We start from the raw sequence: 15,244 nt of genomic DNA, 5'->3' as shown, positions 1-15,244 counted from the left end.
CAACTAAAATGCCGGGAACAATGGGCTAGTAACCCCTTTTCCTGTAAAGATTACTAAAAAGAATAATAAGAAGAAAATTGTCAAAGTGGGAAGTCTGAATGTGCGTGGATGTTGTGCAGATGATAAGAAAGAGATGATTGTGGATGTTATGAATGAGAAGAAGCTGGATGTCCTGGCTTTAAGTGAAACAAAGCTGAAGGGGGTGGGAGAGTTTCAGTGGAGAGGAATAAATGGGATTAGGTCAGGGTTTTCAAATAGAGTTAGAGCTAAAGAAGGAGTAGCAATAATGTTGAAGGATAAGCTATGGCAGGAAAAGAGGGACTATAAATGTATTAATTCAAGGATTATGTGGAGTAAAATAAAGATTGGATGTGAAAAGTGGGTTATAATAAGCGTGTATGCACCTGGAGAAGAGAGAAGTGTAGAGGAGAGAGAGAGATTTTGGGAAATGTTGAGTGAATGCGTGGGGAGTTTTGAATCAAGTGTGAGAGTAATGGTGGTTGGGGATTTCAATGCTAAAGTGGGTAAAAATGTTATGGAGGGAGTAGTAGGTAAATTTGGGGTGCCAGGGGTAAATGTAAATGGGGAGCCTTTAATTGAGCTATGTGTAGAAAGAAATTTGGTAATAAGTAATACATATTTTATGAAAAAGAGGATAAATAAATATACAAGGTATGATGTAGCACGTAATGAAAGTAGTTTATTAGATTATGTATTGGTGGATAAAAGGTTGATGGGCAGGCTCCAGGATGTACATGTTTATAGAGGGGCAACTGATATATCGGATCATTATTTAGTTGTAGCTACAGTTAGAGTAAGAGGTAGATGGGAAAAGAGGAAGGTGGAATCAACAAGTAAGAGGGAGGTGAACGTGTATAAACTAAGGGAGGAGGAAGTTCGGGTGAGATATAAGCAACTATTGGCAGAAAGGTGGGCTAGTGCAAAGATGAGTAGTGGGGGGGTTGAAGAGGGTTGGAATAGTTTTAAAAATACAGTATTAGATTGTGGGGCAGAAGTTTGTGGTTATAGGAGGGTGGGGGCAGGAGGAAAGAGGAGTGATTGGTGGAATGATGAAGTAAAGGGTGTGATAAAAGAGAAAAAGGTAGCTTATGAGAGGTTTTTACAAAGCAGAAGTGTTATAAGAAGAGCAGAGTATATGGAGAGTAAAAGAAAGGTAAAGAGAGTGGTGAGAGAGTGCAAAAGGAGAGCAGATGATAGAGTGGGAGAGGCACTGTCAAGAAATTTTAATGAAAATAAGAAAAAATTTTGGAGTGAGTTAAACAAGTTAAGAAAGCCTAGGGAAAATATGGATTTGTCAGTTAAAAACAGAGTAGGGGAGTTAGTAGATGGGGAGATGGAGGTATTGGGTAGATGGCGAGAATATTTTGAGGAACTTTTAAATGTTAAGGAAGAAACAGAGGCAGTAATTTCATGCATTGGTCAGGGAGGTATACCATACTTTAGGAGTGAAGAAGAGCAGAATGTAAGTGTGGGGGAGGTACGTGAGGCATTACGTAAAATGAAAGGGGGTAAAGCAGCTGGAACTGATGGGATCATGACAGAAATGTTAAAAGCAGGGGGGGATATAGTGTTGGAGTGGTTGGTACTTTTGTTTAATAAATGTATGAAAGAGGGGAAGGTACCTAGGGATTGGCAGAGAGCATGTATAGTCCCTTTATATAAAGGGAAAGGGGACAAAAGAGACTGTAAAAATTATAGAGGAATAAGCTTACTGAGTATACCAGGAAAAGTGTACGGTAGGGTTATAATTGAAAGAATTAGAGGTAAGACAGAATGTAGGATTGCGGATGAGCAAGGAGGTTTCAGAGTGGGTAGGGGATGTGTAGATCAAGTGTTTACATTGAAGCATATATGTGAACAGTATTTAGATAAAGGTAGGGAAGTTTTTATTGCATTTATGGATTTAGAAAAGGCATATGATAGAGTGGATAGGGGAGCAATGTGGCAGATGTTGCAAGTATATGGAATAGGTGGTAAGTTATTAAATGCTGTAAAGAGTTTTTATGAGGATAGTGAGGCTCAGGTTAGGGTGTGTAGAAGAGAGGGAGACTACTTCCCGGTAAAAGTAGGTCTTAGACAGGGATGTGTAATGTCACCATGGTTGTTTAATATATTTATAGATGGGGTTGTAAAGGAAGTAAATGCTAGGGTGTCCGGGAGAGGGGTGGGATTAAATTTTGGGGAATCAAATTCAAAATGGGAATTGACACGGTTACTTTTTGCTGATGATACTGTGCTTATGGGAGATTCTAAAGAAAAATTGCAAAGGTTAGTGGATGAGTTTGGGAATGTGTGTAAAGGTAGAAAGTTGAAAGTGAACATAGAAAAGAGTAAGGTGATGAGGGTGTCAAATGATTTAGATAAAGAAAAATTGGATATCAAATTGGGGAGGAGGAGTATGGAAGAAGTGAATGTTTTCAAATACTTGGGAGTTGACGTGTCGGCGGATGGATTTATGAAGGATGAGGTTAATCATAGAATTGATGAGGGAAAAAAGGTGAGTGGTGCGTTGAGGTATATATGGAGTCAAAAAACGTTATCTATGGAGGCAAAGAAGGGAATGTATGAAAGTATAGTAGTACCAACACTCTTATATGGGTGTGAAGCTTGGGTGGTAAATGCAGCAGCGAGGAGACGGTTGGAGGCAGTGGAGATGTCCTGTTTAAGGGCAATGTGTGGTGTAAATATTATGCAGAAAATTCGGAGTGTGGAAATTAGGCGAAGGTGTGGAGTTAATAGAAGTATTAGTCAGAGGGCAGAAGAGGGGTTGTTGAGGTGGTTTGGTCATTTAGAGAGAATGGATCAAAGTAGAATGACATGGAAAGCATATAAATCTATAGGGGAAGGAAGGCGGGGTAGGGGTTGTCCTCGAAAGGGTTGGAGAGAGGGGGTAAAGGAGGTTTTGTGGGCAAGGGGCTTGGACTTCCAGCAAGCGTGCGTGAGCGTGTTAGATAGGAGTGAATGGAGACGAATGGTACTTGGGACCTGACGATCTGTTGGAGTGTGAGCAGGGTAATATTTAGTGAAGGGATTCAAGGAAACCGGTTATTTTCATATAGTCGGACTTGAGTCCTGGAAATGGGAAGTACAATGCCTGCACTTTAAAGGAGGGGTTTGGGATATTGGCAGTTTGGAGGGATATGTTGTGTATCTTTATATGTGTATGCTTCTAGACTGTTGTATTCTGAGCACCTCTGCAAAAACAGTGATAATGTGCGAGTGTGGTGAAAGTGTTGAATGATGATGAAAGTATTTTCTTTTTGGGGATTTTCTTTCTCTTTTTTTTGGGTCACCCTGCCTCGGTGGGAGACGGCCGACTTGTTGAAAAAAAAAAAAAAAAATCAGCTCTATGGCTTATTTATCTAGGACAAGTCCTCTAATATGACATAATAAACTATTAATAACATAGAAACATGATATGTACCTAGAATGAACAAAATATGGCATTAAGAATGTCACGAGTGGTGGTGTGTTGTTGGGTGTATAAGGGCCACTGAAAGATAAGCCTTACATGGTGGTGGTGAAGGCGGCAGCAGAGGCGGCGGTGTCAGTAGCTCTATATACCTACAACAATGGAGGAGTCAGTTTCGTGCTGTCCTTTTTCTGTCGATTAATCGCTTAACTTACTTGCTACACTGTTAATGCTACACTTTATTGCTGGCTGGCGCTATAGCCTTTATCAACTTCTCCTGCTTTAGTATCATACACATTGCAGAATCACTGAAAAAGGCACATTCTCCCCTCTCTAAGCCCTTTACCAAAGGGCTGACTGGCACTAGAAGCTTTCTTTGGGCCCAAGGTGGCTTATTTAGCAGTTAAAAGCACTAAAAAGAATGGAATACAAAATGTATCGTACGAACGTGTGGGATCATCCTCACTGGCTGGTAAACAATAGCACACTGGCTGTACATGGAGTGTCGGGGCTGCTCAGGCTGTGCGGACACTTTCTGGACGAATGACTTATACAGAGTTCAGTGACGTTCACCGAGCCAATATTTTGACGAAAAAACATTACTTATTTCGAATATTACTTATTCCGATGAGGACTTAATCCGGGGGCCCACTGTATCATAATAATAATAATAATAAAAGCCAAATTTTCTTACAGTTGTACTAAAACAAGAACTTGGCACACTTATTCCAATTATAATTGCATATTTGAAAAAGAAATCACCAAGGAAAATACAGCATACAGTAATAAAGTAATAAAATGGTAAGGGGAAACGGGAGTGACATTAGCTGCTGATGCTGGCATTGACTCCCAACAGTATTATGATATTGCAGATTTCTTTATCCAGTTTATTATATACAGTGGAACCTCAGTATATGACCAGCTCCCTACTCGAACAAAGCTCAGCACTTGACTAAACAAATACGACCTGCCAAAACTTTGCTGTAAACTATTTTGTGTTTCTTCACATTTTTTGGTATTTTTTTTTTGTATTTGTATAAATATGTCACCATGGGGCCTACGATGATTAGTGATAACAGCCAACCAAACAGAAAATTGGTTGGGAAGAACTTGTTCGATACTCAAATGGAGCAACACTCTTAACAGCTTTCTGGAATGAATTAAGGTTGTATTCCGAGGTTTCACTGTATCTGAATTGTCTGTCCAACTTTTGTCATGTGATCTATGAATAAGGAGCATATAATGTGTTTAGTGGAAAAGTCCATTTCAATACATGCTTTGGCCATAGTGAAGCCAGGCTCAACAGGGAAGTGAGGAAATGAATGCATGCCTTCACTTCCTACCTGAAATATTACTGCTGTGTTGATAAAATAAGTAAATGAGGGCACCAGCTGTCAGGAAACCTGCCACTACATCTTGCCTCATTTTACTAGACAGTGAAATAAAACACTACTTTCTTACCTAGCAAGGTGTGAAGAATCTTGAATATGCTGATGTGATTGGGCAGCCAGTCAAGATACATACCTCCACTATCCAACGTTATCTAAACACACACTTTATCACTATTGTAGAAATACATATATTCATCACTGAAAGGCACAGCCATGTGTAATTGTAATGTATGATGCTGAACTTTTGTGGATGCTTATATGCATGAACACTGAATATTCTCTTTAAAGTTTACTGGTTTATGCACAAGACTTATTCTTGCTTAGTAAGGCCAACAGAAGGCTACCAAGCCAGCAGTGAGTAGATTGAGAAAATCTATGGCATATAATTTTTTTTTTTTTTTTTTTTTTTTTTTTTTGCAGCACATCAAAGTTTATTGCCATTCCACAAGTTTTACATTATATATTTATCTGTTGTACATGGGAAAAGCCTGTAGTTATGCAGTGAATTTCAGGCAGACTTGATTAAGATTAACTTAAAATGAGCAATTATTTTTTTTTTTTTTTCAACAAACCGGATGTATCCCACCAAGGCAGGGTGGCCCAGAAAGAAAAACGAAAGTTTCTCTTTTCGAATTTAGTAATATATACAGGAGAAGGGACCACTAGCATCCCCCGATCCTGGCATTCTAGTTGCCTCCCACAACACGCATGGCTTACAGAGGAAGAATTCTGTTCCACCTCCCCATGAAGAAAAGAGGAAACAAACAAGAACAAAAACTAGAAAGAAAATAGAAGAAAACCCAGAGGGGTGTATATATATATGCTTGTACTTGTATATAGGTAGTAGGTTGATAGACAGCAACCACCAGGGAGGTACTACCGTCCTGCCAAGTGAATGTAAAACAAAAGCCTGTAATTGTTTTACATGATGGTAGGATTGCTGGTGTCTTTTGTCTGTCTCATAAATATGCAAGATTACAGGTATGTCTTGCTACCTCTAATTATACTTAGGTTACACTACACATACATGTACACGTTTATTTATACACACTCGTCTGAGTTTTCTTTGATTTTATCTTAATAGTTCTTGGTCTTATTACTTTTCCTTTTATATCCATGGGGAAGTGGAATAAGAATCTTTCCTCCATAAGCCATGCGTGTTGTAAAAGTCAACTAAAATGCCAGGAACAATGGGCTAGTAACCCCTTTTCCTGTAAAGATTACTAAAAAGAATAAGAAGAAAATTGTCATAGTGGGAAGTCTGTGCATGGATGTTGTGCAAATGATAAGAAAGAGATGATTGTGGATGTTATGAATGAGAAAAAGCTGGATGTCCTGGCTTTAAGTAAAACAAAGCTAAAGGGGGTGGGAGGATTTCAGTGGAGAGGAATAAATGGGATGAGGTCAGGGGTTTCAAATAGTTAGAGCTAAAGGAGTAGCAACAATGTTGAAGGATAAGCTATGGCAGGAAAAGAGGGACTATAAATGTATTAATTCAAGGATTATGTGGAGTAAAATAAAGGTTGGATGTGAAAAGTGGGTTATAGTAAGTGTATATGCACCTGGAGAAGAGAGAAGTGTAGAGGAGAGAGATTTTGGGAAATGTTGAGTGAATGCGTGGGGAGTTTTGAATCAAGTGTGAGAGTACTTGTGGTTGAGGATTTCAATGCTAAAGTGGGTAAAAATGAACATTAAAATGGTATGAAATACCGACAGATTGTTAGGTAAGACACATATGCAACAGTTAGGTATCTTTATTTTGAAACGTTTCGCCTACACAGTAGGCTTCTTCAGTCGAGTACAGAAAAGTTGATAGAAGCAGAAGATACTTGAAGACGATGTAATCAGTCCATCACCCTTAAAGTTTTGAGGTGGTCAGTCCCTCAGTCTGGAGAAGAGTATTGTTCCGTTGTTTCAGACAACGGAACAATACTCTTCTCCAGACTGAGGGACTGACCACCTCAAAACTTTAAGGGTGATGGACTGATTACATCGTCTTCAAGTATCTTCTGCTTCTATCAACTTTTCTGTACTCGACTGAAGAAGCCTACTGTGTAGGCGAAACGTTTCAAAATAAAGATACCTAACTGTTGCATATGTGTCTTACCTAACAGTGGGTAAAAATGTTGTGGAGGGAGTAGTAGGTAAATTTGGGGTGCCAGGGGTAAATGTAAATGGGGAGCCTTTAATTGAGCAATGTGTAGAAAGAGATTTGGTAATAAGTAGTACATATTTTATAAAAAAGAGGATAAATAAATATACAAGGTACGATGTAGCACGTAATGAACGTAGTTTGTAATTATGTATTGGTGGATAAAAGGTTAATGGGTAGGCTCCAGGATGTACATGTTTATAGAGGGGCAACTGATATATCGGATCATTATTTAGTTGTAGCTACAGTTAGAGTAAGAGGTAGATGGGACAAGAGGAAGGTGGCAACAAGAAGTAGGAGGGAAGTGAAAGTGTATAAATTAAGGGAGGAGGAAGCTCGGGTGAGATATAACGACTATTGGCAGAAAGGTGGGCTAGTGCAAAGATGAGTAGTGGGGGGTTGAAGAGGGTTGGATGAGTTTTAAAAATGCACTATTAGAATGTGGGGCAGAAGTTTGTGGTTATAGGAGGGTGGGGACAGGAGGAAAGAGGAGTGATTGGTGGAATGATGAAGTAAAGGGTGTGATAAAAGAGAAAAAGGTAGCTTATGAGAGGTTTTTACAAAGCAGAAGTGTTATAAGAAGAGCAGAGTATATGGAGAGTAAAAGAAAGGTGAAGAGAGTGGTGAGAGAGTGCAAAAGGAGAACAGATGATAGAGTGGGAGAGGCACTGTCAAGAAATTTTAATGAAAATAAGAAAAAATTTTGGAGTGAGTTAAACAAGTTAAGAAAGCCTAGGGAACATATGGATTTGTCAGTTAAAAACAGAGTAGGGGAGTTAGTAGATGGGGAGAGGGAGGTATTAGGTAGATGGCGAGAATATTTTGAGGAACTTTTAAATATTGAAGAAAGGGAGGTGAATAAATAACAAAAAGGCACAATACCATGACTGGAACGATACACAAATAACCCGCACATAAAAGAGAGAAGCTTACGACGACGTTTCGGTCCGACTTGGACCATTGACAAAGTCACACTAACAGAGGTGGAGCAGGACGGCTATATATAGGCAGGAAGAGGTGGAGGTAGTAGTAGTAGTAGTACAAGAATTGTATATAATACCGACAGGATGAAATGACACATGCACAACACCCGGGCATCCCCACCGTAGACGTTTCGCCATCCAGCCAGCCACTGGATGGCGAAACGTCCACAACAAAGACAACCAGACGCTGCACATGCGTCTTAATTTCAACAGTATTTGTAGTAGAAGAAGAAGAGGTAGTAGTAGTGGTAGTATTTGACTGGCTCGTCTTCCTTATTTCCCACTTCTACCACTACCACTACTACTACCTCTTCTTCTTCTACTACAAATACTGTTGAAATTAAGACGCATGTGCGGCGTCTGGTTGTCTTTGTTGTGGACGTTTCGCCATCCAGTGGCTGGCTGGATGGCGAAACGTCTACGGTGGGGATGCCCGGGTGTTGTGCATGTGTTATTTCATCCTGTCGGTATTATATACAATTCTTGTACTACTACTACTACTACTACCTCCACCTCTTCCTGCCTATATATAGCCGTCCTGCTCCACCTCTGTTAGTGTGACTTTGTCAATGGTCCAAGTCGGACCGAAACGTCGTCATAAGCTTCTCTCTTTTATGTGCGGGTTATTTGTGTAAAGGGAGGTGGTTTTTTCATGCACTGGCCAGGGAGGTATACCATCTTTTAGGAGTGAAGAAGAGCAGAATGTAAGTGTAGGGGAGGTACGTGAGGCATTACGTAGAATGAAAGGGGGTAAAGCAGCTGGAACTGATGGGATCATGACAGAAATGTTAAAAGCATGGGGGGATATAGTGTTGGAGTGGTTGGTACTTTTGTTTAATAAATGTATGAAAGAGGGGAAGGTACCTAGGGATTGGCAGAGAGCATGTATAGTCCCTTTATATAAAGGGAAAGGGTACAAAAGAGATTGTAAAAATTATAGAGGAATAAGTTTACTGAGTATACCAGGAAAAGTATACGGTAGAGTTATAATTGAAAGAATTAGAGGTAAGACAGAATGTAGAATTGCGGATGAGCAAGGAGGCTTCAGAGTGGGTAGGGGATGTGTAGATCAAGTGTTTACATTGAAGCATATATGTGAACAGTATTTAGATAAAGGTAGGGAAGTTTTTATTGCATTTATGGATTTAGAAAAGGCATATGATAGAGTGGATAGAGGAGCAATGTGGCAGATGTTGCAAGTTTATGGAATAGGTGGTAAGTTACTAAATGCTGTAAAGAGCTTTTATGAGGATAGTGAGGCTCAGGTTAGGGTGTGTAGAAGAGAGGGAGAATATTTCCCGGTAAAAGTAGGTCTTAGACAGGGATGTGTAATGTCACCATGGTTGTTTAATATATTTATAGATGGGGATGTAAAAGAAGTAAATGCTAGGGTGTTTGGGAGAGGGGTGGGATTAAATTATGGGGAATCAAATTCAAAATGGGAATTGACACAGTTACTGTGCTTATGGGAGATTCTAAAGAAAAATTGCAAAGGTTAGTGGATGAGTTTGAGAATGTGTGTAAAGGTAGAAAGTTGAAAGTGAACATAGAAAAGAGTAAGGTGATGAGGGTATCAAATGATTTAGATAAAGAAAAATTGGATATCAAATTGGGGAGGAGGAGTATGGAAGAAGTGAATGTTTTCAGATACTTGGGAGTTGACGTGTCGGCGGATGGATTTATGAAGGATGAGGTTAATCATAGAATTGATGAGGGAAAAAAGGTGAGTGGTGCGTTGAGGTATATGTGAAGTCAAAAAACGTTATCTATGGAGGCAAAGAAGGGAATGTATGAAAGTATAGTAGTACCAACACTCTTATATGGATGTGAAGCTTGGGTGGTAAATGCAGCAGCGAGGAGACGGTTGGAGGCAGTGGAGATGTCCTGTCTAAGGGCAATGTGTGGTGTAAATATTATGCAGAAAATTCGGAGTGTGGAAATTAGGAGAAGGTGTGGAGTTAATAAAAGCATTAGTCAGAGGGCAGAAGAGGGGTTGTTGAGGTGGTTTGGTCATTTAGAGTGAATGGATCAAAGTAGAATGACATGGAAAGCATATAAATCTATAGGGGAAGGAAAGAGGGGTAGGGGTCGTCCTCGAAAGGGTTGGAAAGAGGGAGTAAAGGAGGTTTTGTGGGCGAGGGGCTTGGACTTCCAGCAAGCATGCATGAGCGTGTTAGATTGGAGTGAATGGAGACGAATGATACTTGGGACCTGACGATCTGTTGGAGTGTGAGCAGGGTAATATTTAGTGAAGGGATTCAGGGAAACCGGTTATTTTCTTATAGTCGGACTTGAGTCCTGGAAATGGGAAGTACAATGCCTGCACTTTAAAGGAGGGGTTTGGGATATTGGCAGTTTGGAGGGATATGTTGTGTATCTTTATACGTATATGCTTCTAAACTGTTGTATTCTGAGCACCTCTGCAAAAACAGTGATAATGTGCGAGTGTGGTGAAAGTGTTGAATGATGATGAAAGTATTTTCTTTTTGGGGATTTTCTTTCTTTTTTGGGTCACCCTGCCTCGGTGGGAGACGGCCGACTTGTTGAAAAAAAAAGAAAAAAAAAAAAATATATATATATATACATATATATATATATATATATATATATATATATATATATATATATATATATATATATATATATATATATATATATATATATATATATATACAGAGAGAGAGAGAGAGAGAGAGAGAGAGAGAGGGGTGGGTTGATTGCATCTTCTTGGACTGCAAGAAGGCCTTTGACACAGTTCCTCACAAGAGATTAGTGCAGAAGCTAGAGCATCAGGCGCATATAACAGGAAGGGCACTGCAATGGATCAGAGAATACCTGACAGGGAGGCAACGAGTCATGGTACGTAATGATGTATCACAGTGGGCACCTGTGACGAGCGGGGTCCCACAGGGGTCGGTCCTAGGACCAGTGCTATTTTTGGTATATCTGAACGACATGATGGAAGGGTTAGACTCGGAAGTGTCCCTGTGTGCAGATGATGTGAAGTTAATGAGGAGAATTAAATCTGATGAGGACCAGGCAGGACTTCAAAGAGACCTGGACAGACTGGACACCTGGTCCAGCAAATGGCTTCTCGAATTTAATCCTGCCAAATGCAAAGTCATGAAGATAGGGGAAGGGCACAGAAGACCACAGACAGAGTATAGGCTAGGTGGCCAAAGACTGCAAACCTCACTCAAGGAGAAAGATCTTGGGGTGAGTATAACACCGAGCATGTCTCTGGAAGCACACATCAATTAGATAACTGCTGCAGCATATGGGCGCCTGGCAAACCTGAGAACAGCATTCTGATACCTTAGTAAGGAATCGTTCAAGACAACTGTACACCGTGTATGTCAGGCCCATACTGGAGTATGTAGCACCTGTTTGGAACCCGCACTTGATAAAGCACGTCAAGAAACTGGAGAAAGTACAAAGGTTTGCCACAAGGTTAGTTCCAGAGCTAAGGGGAATGTCCTATGAAGAAAGATTAAGGGAAATCGGCCTGACGACACTGGAGGACAGGAGGGTCAGGGGAGACATGATAACGACATATAAAATACTGCGTGGAATAGACAAGGTGGACGAAGACAGGATGTTCCAGGGAGGGGACACAGAAACAAGAGGCCACAATTGGAAGTTGAAGACACAAATGAGTCAGAGATATTAGGAAGTATTTCTTCAGTCATAGAGTTGTAAGGCAGTGGAATAGCCTAGAAAATGACGTAGTGGAGGCAGGAACCATACACAGTTTTAAGACGAGGTTTGATAAAGCTCATGGAGCGGGGAGAGAGAGGGCCCAGTAGCAACCGGTGAAGAGGCAGGGCCAGGAGCTTAGACTCGACCCCTGCAACCACAAATAGGTGAGTGTACACACACACACACACACACACACACATATACACACACACATATACACACACACACACACACACACACACACACCCCTACCATCCGACTTACGACCAAGTTCCGTTCCGAGAAACCAGTCGTAAGTCGAAATGGACGTGAGTTGAACTTTACTACTGAATATCAACATCACATTTTTGTAATGACTATTTTATTGTTTTATTTTGGTATTTCATGTTTTACTTTACTTTTTATGCTGTTAGTACTGTATTTTATACTGCAAGGTTTAGGATAAACACTGTGTACAACACAAATAGTAGTTTATTTCCCAGAAATTTGGCATAAAAAACATGGTCGTAAGTCGAGCAGGTCATAAGTTGGATGGTAGGTGGGTGGGTGTGTGTATAAATGCTAGGGTGTTCGGGAGAGGGGTGGGATTAAATTTTGGGGAATCAAATTCAAAATGGGAATTGACACAGTTACTTTTTGCTGATGATACTGTGCTTATGGGAGATTCTAAAGAAAAATTGCAAAGGTTAGTGGATGAGTTTGGGAATGTGTGTAAAGGTAGAAAGTTGAAAGTGAACATAGAAAAGAGTAAGGTGATGCGAGTGTCAAATGATTTAGATAAAGAAAAATTGGATATCAAATTGGGGAGGAGGAGTATGGAAGAAGTGAATGTTTTCAGATACTTGGGAGTTGACGTGTCGGCGGATGGATTTATGAGGGATGAGGTTAATCATAGAATTGATGAGAGAAAAAAGGTGAGTGGTGTGTTGAGGTATATGTGGAGTCAAAAAACATTATCTATGGAGGCAAAGAAGGGAATGTATGAAAGTATAGTAGTACCAACACTCTTATATGGGTGTGAAGCTTGGGTGGTAAATGCAGCAGCGAGGAGATGGTTGGAGGCAGTGGAGATGTCCTGTTTAAGGGCAATGTGTGGTGTAAATATTATGCAGAAAATTAGGAGTGTGGAAATTAGGAAAAGGTGTGGAGTTAATAAAAGTATTAGCCAGAGGGCAGAAGAGGGGTTGTTGAGGTGGTTTGGTCATTTAGAGAGAATGGATCAAAGTAGAATGACATGGAAAGCATATAAATCTATAGGGAAAGGAAGGCGGGGTAGGGGTCGTCCTCGAAAGGGTTGGAGAGAGGGGGTAAAGGAGGTTTTGTGGGCAAGGGGCTTGGACTTCCAGCAAGCGTGCGTGAGCGTGTTAGATAGGAGTGAATGGAGACGAATGGTACTTGGGACCTGACGATCTGTTGGAGTGTGAGCAGGGTAATATTTAGTGAAGGGATTCAGGGAAACCGGTTATTTTCATATAGTCGGACTTGAGTCCTGGAAATGGGAAGTACAATGCCTGCACTTTAAAGGAGGGGTTTGGGATACTGGCAGTTTGGAGGGATATGTTGTGTATCTATATGTGTATGCTTCTAAACTGTTGTATTCTGAGCACCTCTGCAAAAACAGTGATAATGTGCGAGTGTGGTGAAAGTGTTGAATGATGATGAAAGTATTTTCTTTTTGGGGATTTTCTTTCTTTTTTGGGTCACCCTGCGTCGGTGGGAGACGGCCGACTTGTTGAAAAAAAAAAAATATATATATATATATGCATGTATATATATAAAGTTAATACACAATATAATATTGTACTAAAACTGTTTTATCATTTTGACAGATGATGATGCAGAAGCTTTCTCCTGAGGAATACATTCTTGCAACAATTAATCTCTATTTGGATATTCTGAATTTATTCCTTGAACTCCTTCGCATTTTTGGTGACCGAAAAGGCTAAAATTATGAATTAACCAAAATTGTTTGTTTGCTTTGGATGTAAAATGATTTTCTGGAAAAATGTGACTAGGTTCCAAAATTGTTAGTATTAATTAGCTTTATGCTCATTTTATTTTAAATGTAGATAGATTCACTTCATACTGTTGTAAGAGAATTATGGAAAATATTTAAATATTACTAGAGGTCATGGCCTGCCTATCAGGGTTATTTAAGCATTGATTAAGGTTAACATATGGTGATATAAAAGTGTTATATATTTTTTATTTGGTAAGAATTATTAGTAAAATTAACATATTTTAAAGGTTGTGGTTAGGATACATTTGTTCCTTGGTTGTAATAATAAAATTTAACTGTCATAGCTATCTTAATTTTTGACTAAAGATTTATTTACTAATGTTGATGGTAGACATGATGTGAACAAATAACACAAATTGTAACCTAAGATTGCTGCATAATTGCTACATATGCAGCCCCTCCCCATACTTTTTAAAATTTATAGATTCATTTAAGCATTTTTATATAGAGTGCACCGTAATTGCATTATATATACGATAAGTTTTGTGTTCTCTTGAAAGGAAGAAGCTCCCATGGCGATGTGGTGTGACAGATCACAGTGATACTTGGTAATTTTTCGTTTACTTCAAGCTAATATTTCTATGCATGTGCATTCCTTCAGAATTATGAAATATTTGGTAAAAGAAGGTATAATGGCTATAATTTTTTCCTGCACCCCCCCTCCCCATCCCCTCAAAAAAAAAAAAAGTGTTTCCAAAGCTTATAAGTTAGCTGTATCCCCGACAAATGTCATGAAATTTTTTGTATAAAAATTAACAGTTTAAACATCAGGATGTCTAGTATTTCACTTATCTGATTAGCACATGATTGTCTCTGCCGATATTAGGCGTTCGAATTGTTGTTTTTTAAATAAAATATATTTTATGAAAATCCTTTTGCTGAATTTATTCCATCTGTCATTTACCATATTAATATTCTTTTACTCAGTTCAAGGGCTCTTCAGTCGAGGAATTTTAAATACCCTTCCATTGCTTAGATCAAGCCTGGTTTCATCCTATTTCCTAGGAGCTATACAGTATGTCCCAGACTTATGGGTATAGCACCTCTCCATGAATATAACTTCCTCCTTGGTAATGACTTTTAGGAAGTGGAGGCTTTGAGTAGTTGTGGCTTAAGCATCCAGCAGGCATGTGTGAGTATGTCAGGATTTGATGTGCTGTTAGCTCTAAGGTAATATTCATGAAGGCATTCAGGAAAACCACCAGTTAGTTGAACTTGAGTTCTAGAAGGAAGTATATAAAATACATTCACTCTGAAGAGTGAGTGGGTATATTGCATTTTAAATTAACCCTGCCTCGGTGGGAAACGGCCGTGTTAAAAAAAGAAAAATCAACACTTGTCAGCTAATGCTTGCCTGGTAGATTTGAGTGGGACCTTCAGGAATCTCCAGTCATTCTGGGCACTATACAACGTAAGTCAGTGGTGGGGAAAGGCTCCATACATTGTTTTAAAAGTATGACTGTGTCCATGAGGCTAGGAGAAAGTGAATCTAGCAAGCAGCAGGTTGAGAGGCAGGACCAGGAGATAAGATTCAACCCCTACAACCACATATAGGCAAGTACAGTA

General features: G+C 39.6%; 1 protein-coding gene across 1 annotated transcript in view; it reads left to right on the top strand.

The window, feature by feature from the left end:
• LOC128684980 (protein lifeguard 4-like) overlaps window positions 1-14,548 on the top strand; it is a 65,295-nt gene extending 50,747 nt beyond the window's left edge. Inside the window, exon 5 of the mRNA XM_070101391.1 lies at window positions 13,488-14,548. Coding sequence (XP_069957492.1) covers window positions 13,488-13,604 — 117 coding nt within the window. The 3' untranslated portion in view covers window positions 13,605-14,548. The remainder of the gene's footprint in view (window positions 1-13,487) is intronic.
• The last annotated feature ends 696 nt before the right edge of the window (window positions 14,549-15,244 follow it).

The sequence above is a fragment of the Cherax quadricarinatus genome, chromosome 5 (genome assembly GCF_038502225.1).
Source record: "Cherax quadricarinatus isolate ZL_2023a chromosome 5, ASM3850222v1, whole genome shotgun sequence".
NCBI lineage: Eukaryota > Metazoa > Arthropoda > Malacostraca > Decapoda > Parastacidae > Cherax > Cherax quadricarinatus.
Note: the sequence above shows the minus strand (reverse complement) of the source record. Positions and strands in the feature narration are given on the sequence as shown.